Source organism: Rhodamnia argentea, chromosome 2 (assembly GCF_020921035.1).
Source record: "Rhodamnia argentea isolate NSW1041297 chromosome 2, ASM2092103v1, whole genome shotgun sequence".
Classification (NCBI taxonomy): domain Eukaryota; kingdom Viridiplantae; phylum Streptophyta; class Magnoliopsida; order Myrtales; family Myrtaceae; genus Rhodamnia; species Rhodamnia argentea.
The window spans coordinates 27,733,242-27,760,170 of NC_063151.1; the positions used below are offsets into that span (position 1 = coordinate 27,733,242).

At 39.8% G+C, this 26,929-nt stretch overlaps 1 protein-coding gene across 1 annotated transcript; it reads left to right on the plus strand.

The window, feature by feature from the left end:
• The first annotated feature begins 20,986 nt into the window (after positions 1-20,986).
• On the plus strand, positions 20,987-22,751 carry LOC115737450 (UPF0481 protein At3g47200-like). Its single transcript, XM_048273524.1, has 2 exons — positions 20,987-21,519; positions 21,728-22,751. The coding sequence occupies exons 1-2, from the start codon at positions 20,987-20,989 to the stop codon at positions 22,680-22,682; spliced, it is 1,488 nt and encodes a 495-aa protein (XP_048129481.1). The 3' UTR covers positions 22,683-22,751.
• The last annotated feature ends 4,178 nt before the right edge of the window (positions 22,752-26,929 follow it).

Below are 26,929 nucleotides of genomic sequence, written 5' to 3' on the forward strand. Positions count from 1 at the left end.
AATTATTAAAAATATTAAAATAGTATTAAAAATTTGTCACGTCAGCACCGGCCGGCAAATGGACTAACACAAATGGAAAAGATTTAGAAAAAAAAATTTCGGACTGAATTGACACAATTTCATTAGGTTTAGATTTTTTTTTTTTTTTTTTTTTTTTGTAATTTTTCCTGTTGCCTGGTAACGACGGGGTGGACATAGATCGGATATTTCCTTTGGCACCCTCTCCTGTCGAACTTCACGATAACGTAGAGGGGGACCGCTTCGTGCATGAAATGTGATCTACGTCCGAATCATAAAACACTCATCACTTGTTCTCCCCCTTGGGGCCACCACACCATGGTTCCCATTCTTTTTGGATAGATCCATCCACCAATTACCTCACAAAACCTCTTTCGAATGATAATACGATTCGCACTACAATACAAGGAAAATTAACAAAACTAAATTCGAAGGATTAAATATAAAATGTCCATATAAAATCTCACCAAATTATAACGATATGCATTTTTTTTTTTTTCAAGAATTGCATCAAGCACCGAGCGATTAGAAGAGCGGAGAAGAGGTGGCCTTTGCCGGCGCCCCGGGAACATCATTGCAATTCGTTCTCTACGGATCTACGATATTTTTCCTTCTTTCTTATCGGTATAGAGTGAAAACATAAGAAGGCTTTTTAGCCAAACCAACGAAAATGGGAAAAATTACCAAAAAAAAATCCTAAATTTACTACACACATGCCAATTTAGTCTTAAATTTTTTAATTGTGCTAATTGAGTCATAAGCCTTTTCACATTTTGCCAATGAAGCCAATCGGACTAATTTTGACAGGAAAACGCTGATGCGGCAATCCAATCGGCGGCGATTATCTTATCCGGCTTTCCAGCGCTCAAGTGAACAACTCTTTAATATTTTTCCTTTTTTTCATTTTTCTCTTTTTTTTTTCTTTCCTTTTGGCCATCATCAAGCGAAGGCCGAACTTCACCGGATCTAGGCGAGGACGACCTCGTCTAGGCAAGGGACGCCTCCCCCACACTGGACCAAAAATAAAGAAAATAAAAGAAAGAAAAAAAAGAGAAAACCAAAAAATATCAACGAATTATTAATATATTGTTAATAGTATCTACATTAGCGGCGGCGGCGTCATGTAGGACGATCGGTGTCCACGTCAATAATTTCCAGCCAAAATTGACTTAAAGGACTCAATTGGCAAAATGTGACAAGATTTAGTGCGAATTGGCATAAATGTAATAGGTTTAGGACATTTTTGATAATTTTTCCGACAAAAAATGAAGTCGGCTCCCCATGAATGGGGGAGAAGTCGTTGGTAAGAAAGAATATGTCGGTTTCTTGCCATGCCAATTTTTAACATCATTGTTATCTATGTATGTTATTTTATTTTATTTTATTTTGGTGCTTGTGCTCTGTGACTTTATGTGTCTCGTGTTTTCGATGGAAACGATTCCGTTTGCTTTGCCCCAAGGAGAAATCTTTCGTGAGTACTTCGACGCTCTTCGCCTGAATTACAAGCCTAAGCGGATGTCGATGAAGCTATAAACTTGGGAGTATCAAGAGCTCTTCAATTCCGTCAATCCCTGCAGATGAATGCTGGAATGGAGACTCGCGATGAGACTTGCTGCAGCCAGAATAATGGAAGAAGCAGCCGCGGCTGCAAAGGCGGTTGCACTTGCTGAGATAAATTGAAAATTCCCCCTCCTAGAATTGTGGTTTCAATTTCAGATTAATTTTGTTAGTTTCAAATTTCCTTTAAAAGAGCCACATCGGAATCGAAGTTTAGTTTAAACAGCCACGCGAATCATCAAGATAGGTGCTTAAATGATCGATTTTTCACCGATGCGGCATTCAAATAAACGGAAGAAAAAGAAAAGGTTATGATATCTGAGCATCGTATGAAAGTTATATGCCAAATGTGTATGCCCGTTTCTCGAAGAAACTTAGGTTTGAAGTTCGATAAAAAAGTTAGTAAATTTAGGGATTACTTGTCTATGGCAAATAAAAGTTGGTAAATTAACAAAAAGTCAATTAAACACTGGTAAATCACTCAAATGAGAGTTTGATAATTCAAAATTAGCCGGCAAAAGTTGGCAAGTCAGTCTAATTCAGGTTTATGACAAAAGAGAATGAAATTTAGGTTGGCAATTTCGTATGAGATTAATACGGTTAACGTGTTACACGTTATACGGGTAAGAATTTGCAACATGTATATTACTTAAAAGGTTCACAATTTCCTTAAACATATTGGCAAGTTATCAACAAGGAGGGCCGAAAAGGTCGTTGTCTTTCACTTTCTTACCAATAGACATTTGACACCGACTATGACAAATTCAAATTTACCAACGCGGGAAAGATCCTCTTACTTGATAGGCAATGGCATGGAACGCATAACTCTCACATATTTTGGCCATAAATATAGCAATTTCCTCTTGTAGCGACACTTCGGTGGTGTGCGGCGGAGGTTTGTTTGTAATCTACGCTTTACTCAATACATATCTTATCTTTACTAAAAACAATACAGCAATTTCATGGATTTAGGGCGCGTAGTCATGCCTTTTATATAAGGTCTCTATAAATACAATTTTTTGGTGGATGAAGTGGGATCGCATATAAGTTAAATCCGCAGGAGTTAGATTTTTTTGGGGCCTTGATGGTTACGTGCGTGCGAGCGGAAACCAAATATTTCCTCCGACGCGCTCGCCCACTTCGAATTATAAACACAATTATTGGTGGATGGAGTCAGCACGCATATGTGAGCCGAATTCGTCGTACTCGGATTTCTATCTTTTTTTCTTTTCTCTTTTAAATTTGAGCTCGCGAAGGCTGCCGGCGACGTTGGTCGGCCCTTGGGAAAGGGCCTGTGAACCCTTGCTAGCTGTTGGGCAAGGGCACGCAACCCTCGCCGGCCGCGATCGAGGTCTCGCCTCGCTCGCCCGGGGGTTGGCGGAGGTCGGCAGCCTCTTGCCAGCCCAAACCTATAAAAAAAGTTACAAAAAAATTATTAAAAATATTAAAATAGTATTAAAAATTTGTCACGTCAGCACCGGCCGGCAAATGGACTAACACAAATGGAAAAGATTTAGAAAAAAAAATTTCGGACTGAATTGACACAATTTCATTAGGTTTAGATATTTTTTTTTTTTTTTTTTTTTGTAATTTTTCCCTGTTGCTGGTAACGACGGGGTGGACATAGATCGGATATTTCCTTTGGCACCCTCTCCCGTCGAACTTCACGATAACGTAGAGGGGGACCGCTCGTGCATGAAATGTGATCTACGTCCGAATCATAAAACACTCATCACTTGTTCTCCCCCTTGGGGCCACCACACCATGGTTCCCATTCTTTTGGATAGATCCATCCACCAATTACCTCACAAAACCTCTTTCGAATGATAATACGATTCGCACTACAATACAAGGAAAATTAACAAAACTAAATTCGAAGGATTAAATATAAAATGTCCATATAAAATCTCACCAAATTATAACGATATGCATTTTTTTTTTTTTCAAGAATTGCATCAAGCACCGAGCGATTAGAAGAGCGGAGAAGAGGTGGCCTTTGCCGGCGCCCCGGGAACATCATTGCAATTCGTTCTCTACGGATCTACGATATTTTTCCTTCTTTCTTATCAGTATAGAGTGAAAACATAAGAAGGCTTTTTAGCCAAACCAACGAAAATGGGAAAAATTACCAAAAAAAAATCCTAAATTTACTACACACATGCCAATTTAGTCTTAAATTTTTTAATTGTGCTAATTGAGTCATAAGCCTTTTCACATTTTGCCAATGAAGCCAATCGGACTAATTTTGACAGGAAAACGCTGATGCGGCGATCCGGTCAGCGGCGATTATCTTATCCGGCTTTCCAGCGCTCAAGTGAACAACTCTTTAATATTTTTCCTTTTTTTCATTTTTCTCTTTTTTTTTTCTTTCCTTTTGGCCATCATCAAGCGAAGGCCGAACTTCACCGGATCTAGGCGAGGACGACCTCGTCTAGGCAAGGGACGCCTCCCCCACACTGGACCAAAAATAAAGAAAATAAAAGAAAGAAAAAAAAGAGAAAACCAAAAAATATCAACGAATTATTAATATATTGTTAATAGTATCTACATTAGCGGCGGCGGCGTCATGTAGGACGATCGGTGTCCACGTCAATAATTTCCAGCCAAAATTGACTTAAAGGACTCAATTGGCAAAATGTGACAAGATTTAGTACTGAATTGGCATAAATGTAATAGGTTTAGGACATTTTTGATAATTTTTCCGACAAAAAATGAAGTCGGCTCCCCATGAATGGGGGGAGAAGTCGTTGGTAAGAAAGAATATGTCGGTTTCTTGCCATGCCAATTTTTAACATCATTGTTATCTATGTATGTTATTTTATTTTATTTTATTTTGGTGCTTGTGCTCGTGACTTTATGTGTCTCGTGTTTTCGATGGAAACGATTCCGTTTGCTTTGCCCCAAGGAGAAATCTTTCGTGAGTACTTCGACGCTCTTCGCCTGAATTACAAGCCTAAGCGGATGTCGATGAAGCTATAAACTTGGGAGTATCAAGAGCTCTTCAATTCCGTCAATCCTGCAGATGAATGCTGGAATGGAGACTGCTGATGAGACTTGCTGCAGCCGTAATAATGGAAGAAGCAGCCGCGGCTGCAAAGGCGGTTGCACTTGCTGAGATAAATTGAAAATTCCCCCTCCTAGAATTGTGGTTTCAATTTCAGATTAATTTTGTTAGTTTCAAATTTCCTTTAAAAGAGCCACATCGGAATCGAAGTTTAGTTTAAACAGCCACGCGAATCATCAAGATAGGTGCTTAAATGATCGATTTTTCACCGATGCGGCATTCAAATAAACGGAAGAAAAAGAAAAGGTTATGATATCGAGCATCGTATGAAAGTTATATGCCAAATGTGTATGCCCGTTTCTCGAAGAAACTTAGGTTTGAAGTTCTGATAAAAAAGTTAGTAAATTTAGGGATTACTGTCTATGGCAAATAAAAGTTGGTAAATTAACAAAAAGTCAATTAAACACTGGTAAATCACTCAAATGAGAGTTTGATAATTCAAAATTAGCCGGCAAAAGTTGGCAAGTCAGTCTAATTCAGGTTTATGACAAAAGAGAATGAAATTTAGGTTGGCAATTTCGTATGAGATTAATACGCTTAACGTGTTACACGTTATACGGGTAAGAATTTGCAACATGTATATTACTTAAAAGGTTCACAATTTCCTTAAACATATTGGCAAGTTATCAACAAGGAGGGCCGAAAAGGTCGTTGTCTTTCACTTTCTTACCAATAGACATTTGACACCGACTATGACAAATTCAAATTTACCAACGCGGGAAAGATCCTCTTACTTGATAGGCAATGGCATGGAACGCATAACTCTCACATATTTTGGCCATAAATATAGCAATTTCCTCTTGTAGCGACACTTCGGTGGTGTGCGGCGGAGGTTTGTTTGTAATCTACGCTTTACTCAATACATATCTTATCTTTACTAAAAACAATACAGCAATTTCATGGATTTAGGGCGCGTAGTCATGCCTTTTATATAAGGTCTCTATAAATACAATTTTTTGGTGGATGAAGTGGGATCGCATATAAGTTAAATCCGCAGGAGTTAGATTTTTTGGGGCCTTGATGGTTACGTGCGTGCGAGCGGAAACCAAATATTTCCTCCGACGCGCTCGCCCACTTCGAATTATAAACACAATTATTGGTGGATGGAGTCAGCACGCATATGTGAGCCGAATTCGTCGTACTCGGATTTCTATCTTTTTTCTTTTCTCTTTTAAATTTGAGCCTCGCGAAGGCTGCCGGGCGACGTTGGTCGGCCCTTGGGAAAGGGCCTGTGAACCCTTGCTAGCTGTTGGGCAAGGGCACGCAACCCTCGCCGGCCGCGATCGAGGTCTCGCCTCGCTCGCCCGTGGGTTGGCGGAGGTCGGCAGCCTCTTGCCAGCCCAAACCTATAAAAAAAAGTTACAAAAAAATTATTAAAAATATTAAAATAGTATTAAAAATTTGTCACGTCAAAGCACCGGCCGGCAAATGGACTAACACAAATGGAAAAGATTTAGAAAAAAAAAATTTCCGACTGAATTGACACAATTTCATTAGGTTTAGATATTTTTTTTTTTTTTTTTTTTTGTAATTTTTCCCTGTTGCCCGGTAACGACGGGGTGGACATAGATCGGATATTTCCTTTGGCACCCTCTCCGTCGAACTTCACGATAACGTAGAGGGGGACCGCTTCGTGCATGAAATGTGATCTACGTCCGAATCATAAAACACTCATCACTTGTTCTCCCCCTTGGGGCCACCACACCATGGTTCCCATTCTTTTGGATAGATCCATCCACCAATTACCTCACAAAACCTCTTTCGAATGATAATACGATTCGCACTACAATACAAGGAAAATTAACAAAACTAAATTCGAAGGATTAAATATAAAATGTCCATATAAAATCTCACCAAATTATAACGATATGCATTTTTTTTTTTTTTTCAAGAATTGCATCAAGCACCGAGCGATTAGAAGAGCGGAGAAGAGGTGGCCTTTGCCGGCGCCCCGGGAACATCATTGCAATTCGTTCTCTACAGATCTACGATATTTTTCCTTCTTTCTTATCAGTATAGAGTGAAAACATAAGAAGGCTTTTTAGCCAAACCAACGAAAATGGGAAAAATTACCAAAAAAAAATCCTAAATTTACTACACACATGCCAATTTAGTCTTAAATTTTTTAATTGTGCTAATTGAGTCATAAGCCTTTTCACATTTTGCCAATGAAGCCAATCGGACTAATTTTGACAGGAAAACGCCGATGCGGCGATCCGATCAATGGCGATTATCTTATCCGGCTTTCCAGCGCTCAAGTGAACAACTCTTTAATATTTTTCCTTTTTTTCATTTTTCTCTTTTTTTTTTCTTTCCTTTTGGCCATCATCAAGCGAAGGCCGAACTTCACCGGATCTAGGCGAGGACGACCTCGTCTAGGCAAGGGACGCCTCCCCCACACTGGACCAAAAATAAAGAAAATAAAAGAAAGAAAAAAAAGAGAAAACCAAAAAATATCAACGAATTATTAATATATTGTTAATAGTATCTACATTAGCGGCGGCGGCGTCATGTAGGACGATCGGTGTCCACGTCAATAATTTCCAGCCAAAATTGACTTAAAGGACTCAATTGGCAAAATGTGACAAGATTTAGTACTGAATTGGCATAAATGTAATAGGTTTAGGACATTTTTGATAATTTTTCCGACAAAAAATGAAGTCGGCTCCCCATGAATGGGGGGAGAAGTCGTTGGTAAGAAAGAATATGTCGGTTTCTTGCCATGCCAATTTTTAACATCATTGTTATCTATGTATGTTATTTTATTTTATTTTATTTTGGTGCTTGTGCTCTGTGACTTTATGTGTCTCGTGTTTTCGATGGAAACGATTCCGTTTGCTTTGCCCCAAGGAGAAATCTTTCGTGAGTACTTCGACGCTCTTCGCCCGAATTACAAGCCTAAGCGGATGTCGATGAAGCTATAAACTTGGGAGTATCAAGAGCTCTTCAATTCCGTCAATCCTGCAGATGAATGCTGGAATGGAGACTGCTGATGAGACTTGCTGCAGCCAGAATAATGGAAGAAGCAGCCGCGGCTGCAAAGGCGGTTGCACTTGCTGAGATAAATTGAAAATTCCCCCTCCTAGAATTGTGGTTTCAATTTCAGATTAATTTTGTTAGTTTCAAATTTCCTTTAAAAGAGCCACATCGGAATCGAAGTTTAGTTTAAACAGCCACGCGAATCATCAAGATAGGTGCTTAAATGATCGATTTTTCACCGATGCGGCATTCAAATAAACGGAAGAAAAAGAAAAGGTTATGATATCTGAGCATCGTATGAAAGTTATATGCCAAATGTGTATGCCCGTTTCTCGAAGAAACTTAGGTTTGAAGTTCTGATAAAAAAGTTAGTAAATTTAGGGATTACTGTCTATGGCAAATAAAAGTTGGTAAATTAACAAAAAGTCAATTAAACACTGGTAAATCACTCAAATGAGAGTTTGATAATTCAAAATTAGCCGGCAAAAGTTGGCAAGTCAGTCTAATTCAGGTTTATGACAAAAGAGAATGAAATTTAGGTTGGCAATTTCGTATGAGATTAATACGCTTAACGTGTTACACGTTATACGGGTAAGAATTTGCAACATGTATATTACTTAAAAGGTTCACAATTTCCTTAAACATATTGGCAAGTTATCAACAAGGAGGGCCGAAAAGGTCGTTGTCTTTCACTTTCTTACCAATAGACATTTGACACCGACTATGACAAATTCAAATTTACCAACGCGGGAAAGATCCTCTTACTTGATAGGCAATGGCATGGAACGCATAACTCTCACATATTTTGGCCATAAATATAGCAATTTCCTCTTGTAGCGACACTTCGGTGGTGTGCGGCGGAGGTTTGTTTGTAATCTACGCTTTACTCAATACATATCTTATCTTTACTAAAAACAATACAGCAATTTCATGGATTTAGGGCGCGTAGTCATGCCTTTTATATAAGGTCTCTATAAATACAATTTTTTGGTGGATGAAGTGGGATCGCATATAAGTTAAATCCGCAGGAGTTAGATTTTTTTGGGGCCTTGATGGTTACGTGCGTGCGAGCGGAAACCAAATATTTCCTCCGACGCGCTCGCCCACTTCGAATTATAAACACAATTATTGGTGGATGGAGTCAGCACGCATATGTGAGCCGAATTCGTCGTACTCGGATTTCTATCTTTTTTTCTTTTCTCTTTTAAATTTGAGCTCGCGAAGGCTGCCGGCGACGTTGGTCGGCCCTTGGGAAAGGGCCTGTGAACCCTTGCTAGCTGTTGGGCAAGGGCACGCAACCCTCGCCAGCCGCGATCGAGGTCTCGCCTCGCTCGCCCGTGGGTTGGCGGAGGTCGGCAGCCTCTTGCCAGCCCAAACCTAAAAAAAAAAGTTACAAAAAAATTATTAAAAATATTAAAATAGTATTAAAAATTTGTCACGTCAGCACCGGCCGGCAAATGGACTAACACAAATGGAAAAGATTTAGAAAAAAAAATTTCGGACTGAATTGACACAATTTCATTAGGTTTAGATATGTTTTTTTTTTTTTTTTTTTTTGTAATTTTTCCTGTTGCCTGGTAACGACGGGGTGGACATAGATCGGATATTTCCTTTGGCACCCTCTCCTGTCGAACTTCACGATAACGTAGAGGGGGACCGCTTCGTGCATGAAATGTGATCTACGTCCGAATCATAAAACACTCATCACTTGTTCTCCCCCTTGGGGCCACCACACCATGGTTCCCATTCTTTTTGGATAGATCCATCCACCAATTACCTCACAAAACCTCTTTCGAATGATAATACGATTCGCACTACAATACAAGGAAAATTAACAAAACTAAATTCGAAGGATTAAATATAAAATGTCCATATAAAATCTCACCAAATTATAACGATATGCATTTTTTTTTTTTTTCAAGAATTGCATCAAGCACCGAGCGATTAGAAGAGCGGAGAAGAGGTGGCCTTTGCCGGCGCCCCGGGAACATCATTGCAATTCGTTCTCTACGGATCTACGATATTTTTCCTTCTTTCTTATCAAGTATAGAGTGAAAACATAAGAAGGCTTTTTAGCCAAACCAACGAAAATGGGAAAAATTACCAAAAAAAAATCCTAAATTTACTACACACATGCCAATTTAGTCTTAAATTTTTTAATTGTGCTAATTGAGTCATAAGCCTTTTCACATTTTGCCAATGAAGCCAATCGGACTAATTTTGACAGAAAACGCTGATGCGGCACCCAATCCCGCCGGCGATTATCTTATCCGGCTTTCCAGCGCTCAAGTGAACAACTCTTTAATATTTTTCCTTTTTTTCATTTTTTCCTTTTTTTTTCTTTCCTTTTGGCCATCATCAAGCGAAGGCCGAACTTCACCGGATCTAGGCGAGGACGACCTCGTCTAGGCAAGGGACGCCTCCCCCACACTGGACCAAAAATAAAGAAAATAAAAGAAAGAAAAAAAAGAGAAAACCAAAAAATATCAACGAATTATTAATATATTGTTAATAGTATCTACATTAGCGGCGGCGGCGTCATGTAGGACGATCGGTGTCCACGTCAATAATTTCCAGCCAAAATTGACTTAAAGGACTCAATTGGCAAAATGTGACAAGATTTAGTACTGAATTGGCATAAATGTAATAGGTTTAGGACATTTTTGATAATTTTTCCGACAAAAAATGAAGTCGGCTCCCCATGAATGGGGGAGAAGTCGTTGGTAAGAAAGAATATGTCGGTTTCTTGCCATGCCAATTTTTAACATCATTGTTATCTATGTATGTTATTTTATTTTATTTTATTTTGGTGCTTGTGCTCGTGACTTTATGTGTCTCGTGTTTTCGATGGAAACGATTCCGTTTGCTTTGCCCCAAGGAGAAATCTTTCGTGAGTACTTCGACGCTCTTCGCCTGAATTACAAGCCTAAGCGGATGTCGATGAAGCTATAAACTTGGGAGTATCAAGAGCTCTTCAATTCCGTCAATCCTGCAGATGAATGCTGGAATGGAGACTGGCGATGAGACTTGCTGCAGCCGAATAATGGAAGAAGCAGCCGCGGCTGCAAAGGCGGTTGCACTTGCTGAGATAAATTGAAAATTCCCCCTCCTAGAATTGTGGTTTCAATTTCAGATTAATTTTGTTAGTTTCAAATTTCCTTTAAAAGAGCCACATCGGAATCGAAGTTTAGTTTAAACAGCCACGCGAATCATCAAGATAGGTGCTTAAATGATCGATTTTTCACCGATGCGGCATTCAAATAAACGGAAGAAAAAGAAAAGGTTATGATATCTGAGCATCGTATGAAAGTTATATGCCAAATGTGTATGCCCGTTTCTCGAAGAAACTTAGGTTTGAAGTTCTGATAAAAAGTTAGTAAATTTAGGGATTACTTGTCTATGGCAAATAAAAGTTGGTAAATTAACAAAAAGTCAATTAAACACTGGTAAATCACTCAAATGAGAGTTTGATAATTCAAAATTAGCCGGCAAAAGTTGGCAAGTCAGTCTAATTCAGGTTTATGACAAAAGAGAATGAAATTTAGGTTGGCAATTTCGTATGAGATTAATACGCTTAACGTGTTACACGTTATACGGGTAAGAATTTGCAACATGTATATTACTTAAAAGGTTCACAATTTCCTTAAACATATTGGCAAGTTATCAACAAGGAGGGCCGAAAAGGTCGTTGTCTTTCACTTTCTTACCAATAGACATTTGACACCGACTATGACAAATTCAAATTTACCAACGCGGGAAAGATCCTCTTACTTGATAGGCAATGGCATGGAACGCATAACTCTCACATATTTTGGCCATAAATATAGCAATTTCCTCTTGTAGCGACACTTCGGTGGTGTGCGGCGGAGGTTTGTTTGTAATCTACGCTTTACTCAATACATATCTTATCTTTACTAAAAACAATACAGCAATTTCATGGATTTAGGGCGCGTAGTCATGCCTTTTATATAAGGTCTCTATAAATACAATTTTTTGGTGGATGAAGTGGGATCGCATATAAGTTAAATCCGCAGGAGTTAGATTTTTTTGGGGCCTTGATGGTTACGTGCGTGCGAGCGGAAACCAAATATTTCCTCCGACGCGCTCGCCCACTTCGAATTATAAACACAATTATTGGTGGATGGAGTCAAGACGCATATGTGAGCCGAATTCGTCGTACTCGATTTCTATCTTTTTTCTTTTCTCTTTTAAATTTGAGCTCGCGAAGGCTGCCGGGCGACGTTGGTCGGCCCTTGGGAAAGGGCCTGTGAACCCTTGCTAGCTGTTGGGCAAGGGCACGCAACCCTCGCCGGCCGCGATCGAGGTCTCGCCTCGCTCGCCCTGGGGTTGGCGGAGGTCGGCAGCCTCTTGCCAGCCCAAACCTATAAAAAAAAGTTACAAAAAAATTATTAAAAATATTAAAATAGTATTAAAAATTTGTCACGTCAGCACCGGCCGGCAAATGGACTAACACAAATGGAAAAGATTTAGAAAAAAAAATTTCGGACTGAATTGACACAATTTCATTAGGTTTAGATATTTTTTTTTTTTTTTTTTTTGTAATTTTTCCCGTTGCCTGGTAACGACGGGGTGGACATAGATCGGATATTTCCTTTGGCACCCTCTCCTGTCGAACTTCACGATAACGTAGAGGGGGACCGCTTCGTGCATGAAATGTGATCTACGTCCGAATCATAAAACACTCATCACTTGTTCTCCCCCTTGGGGCCACCACACCATGGTTCCCATTCTTTTTGGATAGATCCATCCACCAATTACCTCACAAAACCTCTTTCGAATGATAATACGATTCGCACTACAATACAAGGAAAATTAACAAAACTAAATTCGAAGGATTAAATATAAAATGTCCATATAAAATCTCACCAAATTATAACGATATGCATTTTTTTTTTTTTTTCAAGAATTGCATCAAGCACCGAGCGATTAGAAGAGCGGAGAAGAGGTGGCCTTTGCCGGCGCCCCGGGAACATCATTGCAATTCGTTCTCTACGGATCTACGATATTTTTCCTTCTTTCTTATCAGTATAGAGTGAAAACATAAGAAGGCTTTTTAGCCAAACCAACGAAAATGGGAAAAATTACCAAAAAAAAATCCTAAATTTACTACACACATGCCAATTTAGTCTTAAATTTTTTAATTGTGCTAATTGAGTCATAAGCCTTTTCACATTTTGCCAATGAAGCCAATCGGACTAATTTTGACAGAAAACGCTGATGCGGCAACCCGCCAGCGGCGATTATCTTATCCGGCTTTCCAGCGCTCAAGTGAACAACTCTTTAATATTTTTCCTTTTTTTCATTTTTCCTTTTTTTTCTTTCCTTTTGGCCATCATCAAGCGAAGGCCGAACTTCACCGGATCTAGGCGAGGACGACCTCGTCTAGGCAAGGGACGCCTCCCCACACCGGACCAAAAAATAAAGAAAATAAAAGAAAGAAAAAAAAGAGAAAACCAAAAAATATCAACGAATTATTAATATATTGTTAATAGTATCTACATTAGCGGCGGCGGCCATGTAGGACGATCGGTGTCCACGTCAATAATTTCCAGCCAAAATTGACTTAAAGGACTCAATTGGCAAAATGTGACAAGATTTAGTACTGAATTGGCATAAATGTAATAGGTTTAGGACATTTTTGATAATTTTTCCGACAAAAAATGAAGTCGGCTCCCCATGAATGGGGGAGAAGTCGTTGGTAAGAAAGAATATGTCGGTTTCTTGCCATGCCAATTTTTAACATCATTGTTATCTATGTATGTTATTTTATTTTATTTTATTTTGGTGCTTGTGCTGTGTGACTTTATGTGTCTCGTGTTTTCGATGGAAACGATTCCGTTTGCTTTGCCCCAAGGAGAAATCTTTCGTGAGTACTTCGACGCTCTTCGCCCGAATTACAAGCCTAAGCAGATGTCGATGAAGCTATAAACTTGGGAGTATCAAGAGCTCTTCAATTCCGTCAATCCTGCAGATGAATGCTGGAATGGAGGCTAGCGATGAGACTTGCTGCAGCCAGAATAATGGAAGAAGCAGCCGCGGCTGCAAAGGCGGTTGCACTTGCTGAGATAAATTGAAAATTCCCCCTCCTAGAATTGTGGTTTCAATTTCAGATTAATTTTGTTAGTTTCAAATTTCCTTTAAAAGAGCCACATCGGAATCGAAGTTTAGTTTAAACAGCCACGCGAATCATCAAGATAGGTGCTTAAATGATCGATTTTTCACCGATGCGGCATTCAAATAAACGGAAGAAAAAGAAAAGGTTATGATATCTGAGCATCGTATGAAAGTTATATGCCAAATGTGTATGCCCGTTTCTCGAAGAAACTTAGGTTTGAAGTTCTGATAAAAAAGTTAGTAAATTTAGGGATTACTGTCTATGGCAAATAAAAGTTGGTAAATTAACAAAAAGTCAATTAAACACTGGTAAATCACTCAAATGAGAGTTTGATAATTCAAAATTAGCCGGCAAAAGTTGGCAAGTCAGTCTAATTCAGGTTTATGACAAAAGAGAATGAAATTTAGGTTGGCAATTTCGTATGAGATTAATACGGTTAACGTGTTACACGTTATACGGGTAAGAATTTGCAACATGTATATTACTTAAAAGGTTCACAATTTCCTTAAACATATTGGCAAGTTATCAACAAGGAGGGCCGAAAAGGTCGTTGTCTTTCACTTTCTTACCAATAGACATTTGACACCGACTATGACAAATTCAAATTTACCAACGCGGGAAAGATCCTCTTACTTGATAGGCAATGGCATGGAACGCATAACTCTCACATATTTTGGCCATAAATATAGCAATTTCCTCTTGTAGCGACACTTCGGTGGTGTGCGGCGGAGGTTTGTTTGTAATCTACGCTTTACTCAATACATATCTTATCTTTACTAAAAACAATACAGCAATTTCATGGATTTAGGGCGCGTAGTCATGCCTTTTATATAAGGTCTCTATAAATACAATTTTTTGGTGGATGAAGTGGGATCGCATATAAGTTAAATCCGCAGGAGTTAGATTTTTTTGGGGCCTTGATGGTTACGTGCGTGCGAGCGGAAACCAAATATTTCCTCCGACGCGCTCGCCCACTTCGAATTATAAACACAATTATTGGTGGATGGAGTCAGCACGCATATGTGAGCCGAATTCGTCGTACTCAGATTTCTATCTTTTTTTCTTTTCTCTTTTAAATTTGAGCTCGCGAAGGCTGCCGGCGACGTTGGTCGGCCCTTGGGAAAGGGCCTGTGAACCCTTGCTAGCTGTTGGGCAAGGGCACGCAACCTCGCCGGCCCCGCGATCGAGGTCTCGCCTCGCTCGCCCGGGGGTTGCGGAGGTCGGCAGCCTCTTGCCAGCCCAAACCTATAAAAAAAAGTTACAAAAAATTATTAAAAATATTAAAATAGTATTAAAAATTTGTCACGTCAAGACCGGCCGGCAAATGGACTAACACAAATGGAAAAGATTTAAAAAAAAAATTTCGGACTGAATTGACACAATTTCATTAGGTTTAGATTTTTTTTTTTTTTTTTTTTTTGTAATTTTTTCCTGTTGCCTGGTAACGACGGGGTGGACATAGATCGGATATTTCCTTTGGCACCCTCTCCTGTCGAACTTCACGATAACGTAGAGGGGGACCGCTTCGTGCATGAAATGTGATCTACGTCCGAATCATAAAACACTCATCACTTGTTCTCCCCCTTGGGGCCACCACACCATGGTTCCCATTCTTTTGGATAGATCCATCCACCAATTACCTCACAAAACCTCTTTCGAATGATAATACGATTCGCACTACAATACAAGGAAAATTAACAAAACTAAATTCGAAGGATTAAATATAAAATGTCCATATAAAATCTCACCAAATTATAACGATATGCATTTTTTTTTTTTTTCAAGAATTGCATCAAGCACCGAGCGATTAGAAGAGCGGAGAAGAGGTGGCCTTTGCCGGCGCCCCGGGAACATCATTGCAATTCGTTCTCTACGGATCTACGATATTTTTCCTTCTTTCTTATCAAGTATAGAGTGAAAACATAAGAAGGCTTTTTAGCCAAACCAACGAAAATGGGAAAAATTACCAAAAAAAATCCTAAATTTACTACACACATGCCAATTTAGTCTTAAATTTTTTAATTGTGCTAATTGAGTCATAAGCCTTTTCACATTTTGCCAATGAAGCCAATCGGACTAATTTTGACAGAAAACGCTGATGCGGCGTCCGGTCGTGGCGATTATCTTATCCGGCTTTCCAGCGCTCAAGTGAACAACTCTTTAATATTTTTCCTTTTTTTCATTTTTCTCTTTTTTTTTTCTTTCCTTTTGGCCATCATCAAGCGAAGGCCGAACTTCACCGGATCTAGGCGAGGACGACCTCGTCTAGGCAAGGGACGCCTCCCCACACTGGACCAAAAATAAAGAAAATAAAAGAAAGAAAAAAAAGAGAAAACCAAAAAATATCAACGAATTATTAATATATTGTTAATAGTATCTACATTAGCGGCGGCGGCGTCATGTAGGACGATCGGTGTCCACGTCAATAATTTCCAGCCAAAATTGACTTAAAGGACTCAATTGGCAAAATGTGACAAGATTTAGTACTGAATTGGCATAAATGTAATAGGTTTAGGACATTTTTGATAATTTTTCCGACAAAAAATGAAGTCGGCTCCCCATGAATGGGGGAGAAGTCGTTGGTAAGAAAGAATATGTCGGTTTCTTGCCATGCCAATTTTTAACATCATTGTTATCTATGTATGTTATTTTATTTTATTTTATTTTGGTGCTTGTGCTCGTGACTTTATGTGTCTCGTGTTTTCGATGGAAACGATTCCGTTTGCTTTGCCCCAAGGAGAAATCTTTCGTGAGTACTTCGACGCTCTTCGCCCTGAATTACAAGCCTAAGCGGATGTCGATGAAGCTATAAACTTGGGAGTATCAAGAGCTCTTCAATTCCGTCAATCCTGCAGATGAATGCTGGAATGGAGACTCGCGATGAGACTTGCTGCAGCCGGAATAATGGAAGAAGCAGCCGCGGCTGCAAAGGCGGTTGCACTTGCTGAGATAAATTGAAAATTCCCCTCCTAGAATTGTGGTTTCAATTTCAGATTAATTTTGTTAGTTTCAAATTTCCTTTAAAAGAGCCACATCGGAATCGAAGTTTAGTTTAAACAGCCACGCGAATCATCAAGATAGGTGCTTAAATGATCGATTTTTCACCGATGCGGCATTCAAATAAACGGAAGAAAAAGAAAAGGTTATGATATCTGAGCATCGTATGAAAGTTATATGCCAAATGTGTATGCCCGTTTCTCGAAGAAACTTAGGTTTGAAGTTCTGATAAAAAAGTTAGTAAATTTAGGGATTACTGTCTATGGCAAATAAAAGTTGGTAAATTAACAAAAAGTCAATTAAACACTGGTAAATCACTCAAATGAGAGTTTGATAATTCAAAATTAGCCGGCAAAAGTTGGCAAGTCAGTCTAATTCAGGTTTATGACAAAAGAGAATGAAATTTAGGTTGGCAATTTCGTATGAGATTAATACGCTTAACGTGTTACACGTTATACGGGTAAGAATTTGCAACATGTATATTACTTAAAAGGTTCACAATTTCCTTAAACATATTGGCAAGTTATCAACAAGGAGGGCCGAAAAGGTCGTTGTCTTTCACTTTCTTACCAATAGACATTTGACACCGACTATGACAAATTCAAATTTACCAACGCGGGAAAGATCCTCTTACTTGATAGGCAATGGCATGGAACGCATAACTCTCACATATTTTGGCCATAAATATAGCAATTTCCTCTTGTAGCGACACTTCGGTGGTGTGCGGCGGAGGTTTGTTTGTAATCTACGCTTTACTCAATACATATCTTATCTTTACTAAAAACAATACAGCAATTTCATGGATTTAGGGCGCGTAGTCATGCCTTTTATATAAGGTCTCTATAAATACAATTTTTTGGTGGATGAAGTGGGATCGCATATAAGTTAAATCCGCAGGAGTTAGATTTTTTGGGGCCTTGATGGTTACGTGCGTGCGAGCGGAAACCAAATATTTCCTCCGACGCGCTCGCCCACTTCGAATTATAAACACAATTATTGGTGGATGGAGTCAGCACGCATATGTGAGCCGAATTCGTCGTACTCGGATTTCTATCTTTTTTTCTTTTCTCTTTTAAATTTGAGCCTGCGAAGGCTGCCGGCGACGTTGGTCGGCCCTTGGGAAAGGGCCTGTGAACCCTTGCTAGCTGTTGGGCAAGGGCACGCAACCCTCGCCAGCCGCGATCGAGGTCTCGCCTCGCTCGCCCGTGGGTTGGCGGAGGTCGGCAGCCTCTTGCCAGCCCAAACCTATAAAAAAAAGTTACAAAAAAATTATTAAAAATATTAAAATAGTATTAAAAATTTGTCACGTCAAGCACCGGCCGGCAAATGGACTAACACAAATGGAAAAGATTTAGAAAAAAAAATTTCGGACTGAATTGACACAATTTCATTAGGTTTAGATTTTTTTTTTTTTTTTTTTTTTTGTAATTTTTCCTGTTGCCTGGTAACGACGGGGTGGACATAGATCGGATATTTCCTTTGGCACCCTCTCCTGTCGAACTTCACGATAACGTAGAGGGGGACCGCTTCGTGCATGAAATGTGATCTACGTCCGAATCATAAAACACTCATCACTTGTTCTCCCCCTTGGGGCCACCACACCATGGTTCCCATTCTTTTGGATAGATCCATCCACCAATTACCTCACAAAACCTCTTTCGAATGATAATACGATTCGCACTACAATACAAGGAAAATTAACAAAACTAAATTCGAAGGATTAAATATAAAATGTCCATATAAAATCTCACCAAATTATAACGATATGCATTTTTTTTTTTTTTCAAGAATTGCATCAAGCACCGAGCGATTAGAAGAGCGGAGAAGAGGTGGCCTTTGCCGGCGCCCCGGGAACATCATTGCAATTCGTTCTCTACGGATCTACGATATTTTTCCTTCTTTCTTATCAGTATAGAGTGAAAACATAAGAAGGCTTTTTAGCCAAACCAACGAAAATGGGAAAAATTACCAAAAAAAAATCCTAAATTTACTACACACATGCCAATTTAGTCTTAAATTTTTTAATTGTGCTAATTGAGTCATAAGCCTTTTCACATTTTGCCAATGAAGCCAATCGGACTAATTTTGACAGGAAAACGCTGATGCGGCATCCGGTCAATGGCGATTATCTTATCCGGCTTTCCAGGCGCTCAAGTGAACAACTCTTTAATATTTTTCCTTTTTTTCATTTTTCTCTCCTTTTTTTCTTTCCTTTTGGCCATCATCAAGCGAAGGCCGAACTTCACCGGATCTAGGCGAGGACGACCTCGTCTAGGCAAGGGACGCCTCCCCACACTCGGACCAAAAATAAAGAAAATAAAAGAAAGAAAAAAAGAGAAAACCAAAAAATATCAACGAATTATTAATATATTGTTAATAGTATCTACATTAGCGGCGGCGGCGTCATGTAGGACGATCGGTGTCCACGTCAATAATTTCCAGCCAAAATTGACTTAAAGGACTCAATTGGCAAAATGTGACAAGATTTAGTACTGAATTGGCATAAATGTAATAGGTTTAGGACATTTTTGATAATTTTTCCGACAAAAAATGAAGTCGGCTCCCCATGAATGGGGGGAGAAGTCGTTGGTAAGAAAGAATATGTCGGTTTCTTGCCATGCCAATGTTTAACATCAGTGTTATCTATTTATGTTATTTTATTTTATTTTATTTTGGTGCTTGTGTTGTGTGACTTTATATCTCTCGTGTTTTCGATGGAAACGATTCCGTTTGCTTTGTGCCAAGGAGAAATCTTTCGGGAGTAATTCGACGGTTTTCGTCTGAATTACAAGCCTAAGCAATATATGGATGTGGATGAAGCTATAAACTTTGGTGTATCGAGAGCTCTTCAATTCCATCAATCCTGCAGATGAATGCTAGAATGAAGATCGCTGATGAGATTGATTGCAGCCAGAATAATGGAAGGAGCAGCCGGCGCTACAAAGGCGGTTGCACTTGCTGAGATAAATTGAAAATTCCCCCTCCCAGAATTATGGTTTCAATTTCGGATCAATTTTGCTGGTTTCAAATTTCCTTTAAAAAGGCCACATCGGAATTGAAGTTTAGTTTAAAAAGCCATGCGAATCATCAAGATCGGTACTTAAATAATCGATTTTTCACTAGTGCGGTGTTCGGATAAACGGAAAAAAAAAAAAAAAGAGGTTATGATACTTGAGCATCATGTAAAAGTTATATGCCACTTGTGTATGCCTGTTTCTCAAGGAAACTTAGGTTTGGAGTTTTGATAAAAATTAGTAAATTTAGGGATTACTATCTATGGTAAATAAAAGTGGGTAAATTAAAAAAAAAAAAGGTCAACTAAACACTGGTAAGTCACTCAAATGAGAGTTTGATAACCCAAAATTAGCCGACAAAAGTTGGTAGGTCAAGAGAAAATGTAATTTAGGTTGGCAATTTCGTATGAAATTAATACGCTTAATGTGTCACAAGATATACAGATAAGAATTGGCAACATGTATTGTATATTATTTAAAAGGTTCACAATTTCTTTAAACATATTGGTAAGTCATCAACGAGAAGGGCCGAAAAGGTTGTTGTCTTCCACTTTCTTAACAATAGACATTTCACACCGACTGCGACGAATTCAAATTTACCAACGCTCGAAAGATCGTCTTACTTGACAGGCAATGGCATGGAACGCATAATTCTCACATATTTTGGCCATAAATATAGGAATTTCCTGGATTTAGGGTGCGTAGTTATGCCTTTTAAATAAGGTCTCTATAGATACAATTTTTTTTTGTGGATGAAGTGGATCGCATATAAGTTAAATTGGCAGCAGTTAGATTTTTTTGGGCCTTGATGGTCACATGCGTGCAAACAGATACCAGATATTTCCTCTGACGCCCTCTCCTACTTCCAATTATAAACACAATTATTGGTGGATGAAGTCAGCACGCATACGTAAGCCGAATTGGTCGTACTCAGATTTTCAGTTACATTTTTTGTCTTTTCGGTAACGTGCTCCGTGCGTGTGCGTGAACCCCCACCCAACTCCCCCCCGGCCCCGTTTCTCTCTCTCTCTCTCTCTCTCTCTCTCTCTCTCTACTCGTTCACTTGTCGACGGCCATTCTCTTTCACTCCACCGATTATATAATGTCTCCAACACTTGCGTATGTGCCTTCAGGAATTGAAGTTGCATGTCGACTCGTGCCCAAACCTTTTGATTCCACCTTGAATTGATCTGCTTCTTTTGGCCTAATAGTCTCTCCACAATGCTTCGGGCCGATAACAGCGGGCCTCAGTCTCTAGGTTTGGTCATCGACATCGAGAACCGCCTCTGCTCGAGGGGCGCTGTCAATGCGGAGAGTCGGTGGACCATCGACAGGGTCCCTGACAACTTGCGTAAAGTCCACAGCAGCGCATTCGATCCCGAAATGATAGGCATCGGTCCCTTCCATGGTGAGTCTCGACTGCAGGTCATGCAAGGGCACAAGCTGCGGTTTCTAAACCGCCTTCTGGAAGGGAATTTGGCGCGGCGGGGGAGCGGCGGAGATGTGTCGAGGACGACCGAGGGGGAGAGAGCGTCCGATGACCGTGAATGTAAAGAAGACAACGATGGCGATCGGATTGCGAAAGCTGAGCTTTTGGATGACATTATGGAAGCCATGCGGATCTTGAAGGACAAAACGAGGGCCTGTTATCAGGTGACTCCTGAGATCGACGAAGACTACCTGAGAAGCGACTACTTTGTGGAGAAGACGGTGGTCGATGGTTGCTTTGTGGTCGAACTGTTGCGCCTTTACCACCTTCTCCACACCAAGGTAGAGCAGCATTCAAATTTTTGACAATATCCTTCGTTTATTAGCTTAACCTTTTTTTTTTCCAGTGAATTAATTGTGGTCTATTCTATCTACAACTTGTTGTCTATCCTTCAAACCGACCGATCCAAAAGAATACTCCATTAGAAGCTTAAAATAACTGCCAAATTGCAAATTAGTCTTGGCTTAAATCTCTGATCGGTTTTGCTTGCAGCCCGATGCGGTGGCAATTCAGGACGATCCAATCTTCACCAATCCCCGGATTCTGACAACCCTTCGACGCGACCTCCTATTGCTTGAGAACCAACTACCTTTCTTCGTTCTCGATAAACTGTACGAGCTGATCAACAAAAGCAACAACATTGATCATCAACAAGCTGTGCGGCTGGAAGTACTCGCCGTCACATTCTTCAACCCACTGTTACTGGGACATGATGCTGCCTCTAAGTTGGACAACGAAAAACCCAAGCCTCATCATCTGCTCCAGGTTTTCCGATCTACTTTCCTCAAATCGGAGAGTGAGAAAGCCCACAAGAAGGGATCGAATTGGGTCAAGTCCCGGTCAAATCCCAAGGGCAGTATCATGGGCATCGACCTACACTTCGCATCGGAGTTGGAAGAGGCTGGTGTGCGATTTGAAAAGAGGAGGGGCCACGGCTTACTGGACATCCAGTTCCGTCACCACACTCTACGGGTCCCTCCGTTGCCCATCAACGAACACGCCATCTCTCTCCTTTTGAACTGTGTGGCATACGAACTGAACGTCGACCAGCCTGAGCCCATCTTCGCGAATTACTTAATGTTCTGGAACAGTTTGGTCAATAGCCCCGGGGACGTTCAGATTCTCCACAATCACGGGATCATCAATAACACGTTGGGAAGCAATGTGGACGTGGCGAATCTGTTGGTAAGGTGTAGAGAGGTCATTTACGATCGCGATCTGGGCTACTTGCACGATGAAATCAAGAATGTGAATGACTATTGCGAGCGTTACTACGAAAGCAAGTGCCGGGTCTGGTGGAGAAGCCTCATCCGCGAACGTTTCAGCAGTCCGTGGACATGCCTCTCTCTCTTTGCCGCCATTATCCTCTTGCTGCTTACCTTCCTCCAGACGATTTACACCGTTTACCCTTACTATCGGCCGAATTAAGCTTTGTGCCTGTCATTCTATGACAACATGTGTTATTAGCTCTGGCTTTTTGGCATTTGATGTCCTGTATTTGTCTTTGTCTTGGTTGCATGGTGGCTTTACCTGATAGAAATTGTATCGTCGCTGCATTTGAAAACTTCTGGTCGTTGTGGCATCGAATTCAATTTGGAACCTGTTTGGATCTATTGACTAAGATATATAACGCCTGAGCAACATAATATGCTAGGAATGTGCTTTAAAGGCTGTTGTGGTACATAATTTGATTCAATGGGCAGGAAAGATATGCAATTTGGGATTCTCTAAGCGGTGGCTAGGACCCCGAAAGCATATTGCATACGTTTAGCAGAATATGTGGAAGAATTATTAAGCTCAGTCCCTGCAAAACTGCATAACGTCTCTGCGAGGCTTCAAATTGGGTGTCACATAAATGAGATAAAGTTTACTGGCTTCACAATGCTAGTACAAAACCGATGTCATACGATATCCACTAGAAGGAACAAGGAGCAAAGTAGTGGCTTGCTTTACCTTGATAGGTTGACCTGTGGCTGAATCAAGCCAGGTTATTGACCTAAACAAATAAAATGCGACCGGCATAGCAATCAACATAGACGAGATGACATTCAGGTTCGGGCTTAGACTGCAGCTACATCTACTGAGAAAACGATAACAGTACCGCCTGGAACTGTCGGACGGATGACAGCATACATATGCACCTCAGGAGACAACCCGTTGGCAACTGAAAATGTCAGTTTCTTCACCATTCCGTCATCTGGCTTATGTTTTTCATATAGCATTCAGACTGAATGGCTCTATGAAATTACGTCGATACTTCCACATATTACGAGTAACGTAGGAGACATCTTTATTTTTCCCCGGACGAATCTTTCGAATTACCACTGCTTAGCTTATGCGCTTCTTGAACATACGTTTTCTGAGTTGATATTTCACATCTTCCATTCTGAATTCAAAAAAGAGATGAACACGTTATCAACCAAGCGGAAAAAGGACATCAGCCACCACGGAGACAGCATAGACAGTAAGCCATACACTAAATTGTCATCACAAGCTGCCTAGCAGATATCTTTGCTGGCCAAGGAATGACTGGATAACCTAACATGTCCATTATCACCACGTGAATTTTGCTGATGAACCAGTCAAGCGGATATTCGTACTGCAATATCTACTTCACTAGAGCCTTGAGTACATGACATTAAAAAGGCCTAGTCGTGATAACATGGAGAGTTAGCCCCCCCTATTGTCGTATGGAGAAAAACACTTCTACTGGATAGACATTTAAATGGCAACTTGAGGAGAATGTGAAATAGGGGGATAGCATAACAATCTTTGAGTGACTGTGAGAAAAACAATATGTTGTAAGCCACGAATTCTTAAAAGTGTAGACCTCCCACAATAATTTTTTCATTAATTTTTATTTATTTTTTGTGGCCCAAAATAAACTGTTAGCATAACAGTCACCCAAAGACTGGTATATAATCAATTCCTTTACTTTTATAGTGTCTCACGTGCTCACTAATTTCATAATTCCCACAAAGTGGGACGAGCTACTAGTCTTAGACTATGTTCGCAACACAACCTACGGACGTCAAACATCCAACTGTATTCGAATACGTTTCAAAAAATTGTTAGTATTAAAGTCAAGATTTGAATGAATTAATTATAAACAGGTTTTCTTTAAAGTCTTGATATTATTTTGCTCATTCTTATGATATGGGATTCTTCATTGTATGTTTTCCTCTATGTACTCGAACAGCCGTTATTTTATTATGCAACCTAAATGTTTCACACGAGTTTACTATTCCCACTAACATTTTCAGGGTTGTTTCTCATAGTTTATAACAATTTACTTAGGTTGGCCACCCCATTGAGAAACTTCAAATCATAAATACTTTCGCCGTTAAGGAGGTAATACATGGATTCATCAAAAACTAATTCAAGTTGTCATAATAACTTGGTTTTGCGGCGATATAGGTTGAAAGACAAAAAGAGGAATCTCTGCTTAATAGTGTGAAAGTATCAATTGATGAACAATTATCTGCACAAGTCGGCAGTAAGGAATGCGAAAATACTTCAACCAACGAATATTAGACGAGTGTCACTAATACTTATGCATAATACACACTTTGCCAACATAGACTTCTAAAGGATAACTCAATTATTTATAATGGGAAATAAAACCTTGCTAAGACTGCATCTGTTTCGATGAAAATGAATAATTTGACAAATATTTTCCTGAATATAATCACTCATATCGATTATGAAAATATATTACGATGAAATTATATGTCATTGGCTGATTATTTTAAGTAATACAAGCGATTATTTTAGGAAAATCTTTTTTATGTCAAGCGTTTTTCACAAAACAAATGGAGCCTAACTAAAATTTCTTTTTGTTTTTCTTGATAACCCTGGGTATTTAAACTTTTCGGTCTCAACTAGTTACCATGAATGCATGCAAATCATCTCATCCACATGCACTAGGAGAACACTACACCCACGTGGTGGCGAGTGTTGCCCCACTGTTGCATAACTAATTGAATTTTTTTTCCCATTACTTTTGAACCACATTGAAAAAAATTGATACTTGATTAAATGAATGATGATATATCACCATGTTGCAAAAAAGTAGTAACTACTCTCTTGTCCCAGCGACGCTCTTTTTACATTGTTTTTTTTTTTTTTTTATGATCTAGGATCCGCCGGTTGTAATCGGGCTTCGCCCTTTCCGATGGCGACTATATCCGGAGGGAGGCTGGCCCCGCAGCCCACCAGCAAGGGCCCCTCACTTAAATCCAAGAAATGCGTTAGGAGAGTTTCGAACTCTTGACTGTGGTTTACGTCGGCACCAAAGGGTTTGATTCTTACCAAACACGTCATGCCCGTGGTGGGTCTCTTTTTACTTTGTTTAGCACTTTTTTCTTCCCTTTTTGCCTTTTTGGGGTCATGTACTAGATTAATTTGAATAAATCTAGTATATCATGATTCCAATCGAATATTTCATGAATTGGTCGATTATAACATGCGCTTCTCACGCATGAGAGAAAGCTTAAGCGATCGCCGAGGTATAAACTAGTAGTATCTAAACAAGCTTGAACTGCTCGACAAACGACTTATTCATATAGTACCAATACAGAGATTTCTATTCTTTCTCTTACTACAAGCTTCATGAAGAGTCGATCCTATCCTCTGCCGTATCTTCGCTTTTCTGCAGAATGTCTCTCTTTATTTCATGCAGAAATCTTACTCGGTCGCCTCGGTTGTTCTCGCTTGCGCCCGTGCGATGTTCTTGTTGCCGTCGTCTCCAGCTTTCTGGACTGATGAGGCTTTGCTCTCTTTCTCGTCCAGCTTCGCTGCCTTTGGGCATGTCATTATGCTGGGGAGGGGTTTTGCCTGTTTTGATCGGGGGCTTCTGTGGCTCTTGTCCGCATCTACTGTTCCCTCCCGAAAGAGAAGAAAAATCACGTGCTTAATGTCACTATCATCACATCTCCTTACAATAATTCGTACTAAATATGATTCCACTTGTTAAACCACGCATTATCTCCCAGATAAGTAGCACAGTATACTTTCTCCCCACACATTAATGCTAACCAGAATCTAAACCAAAATTAATTGCATGAAATATGTATTTGAAAAGAAAAGGAAAAAAAAAAAGTCAGTTATGCTTCCCGAGGATGTTTAAGACTTCTATGATAAATTATCATTACATCACAAGTCGTATGTTTCGGAGCTTAGAAAGACATGCAGAGTTAAAGAGCAATCAATTCTCACAATTAAAGAAAAATAATGGACAGAAGCTAAGCTATTTCGCATGCTTGATGACACGTGAAATGCTCTATACAATTCTCATCGATACCGAAGAACAACGAAGCAAAATGAAGATAGGACTAGGAGGGCTGTGAACTGGAATTATTGCATGACAGATATCCTTTGTTTGCATGGCTGCTGGTTCAGTTTGAGCTTTGGCCTTGGAATTACATGGACCGTGCTGGTCTTTGGCACGAAGCTGCTCACCACCAGAGACATGGGAATGATCCCTAAGCCCTAAAGCTACAGCACTCGATATGATCTTCCCTCTCTCTCTCTCTCTCTCTCTCTCTCTCTCTCTCTCTCTCTCTCACTAAGTCGAGTTGAAGTAAAATGTGGGTGTGCTTCAAGATAGGCCTAATCAATTTAACTCTTTATATCAACTTAGAGAAATCAAACGATCATGGAGTTCATGGGAGAGG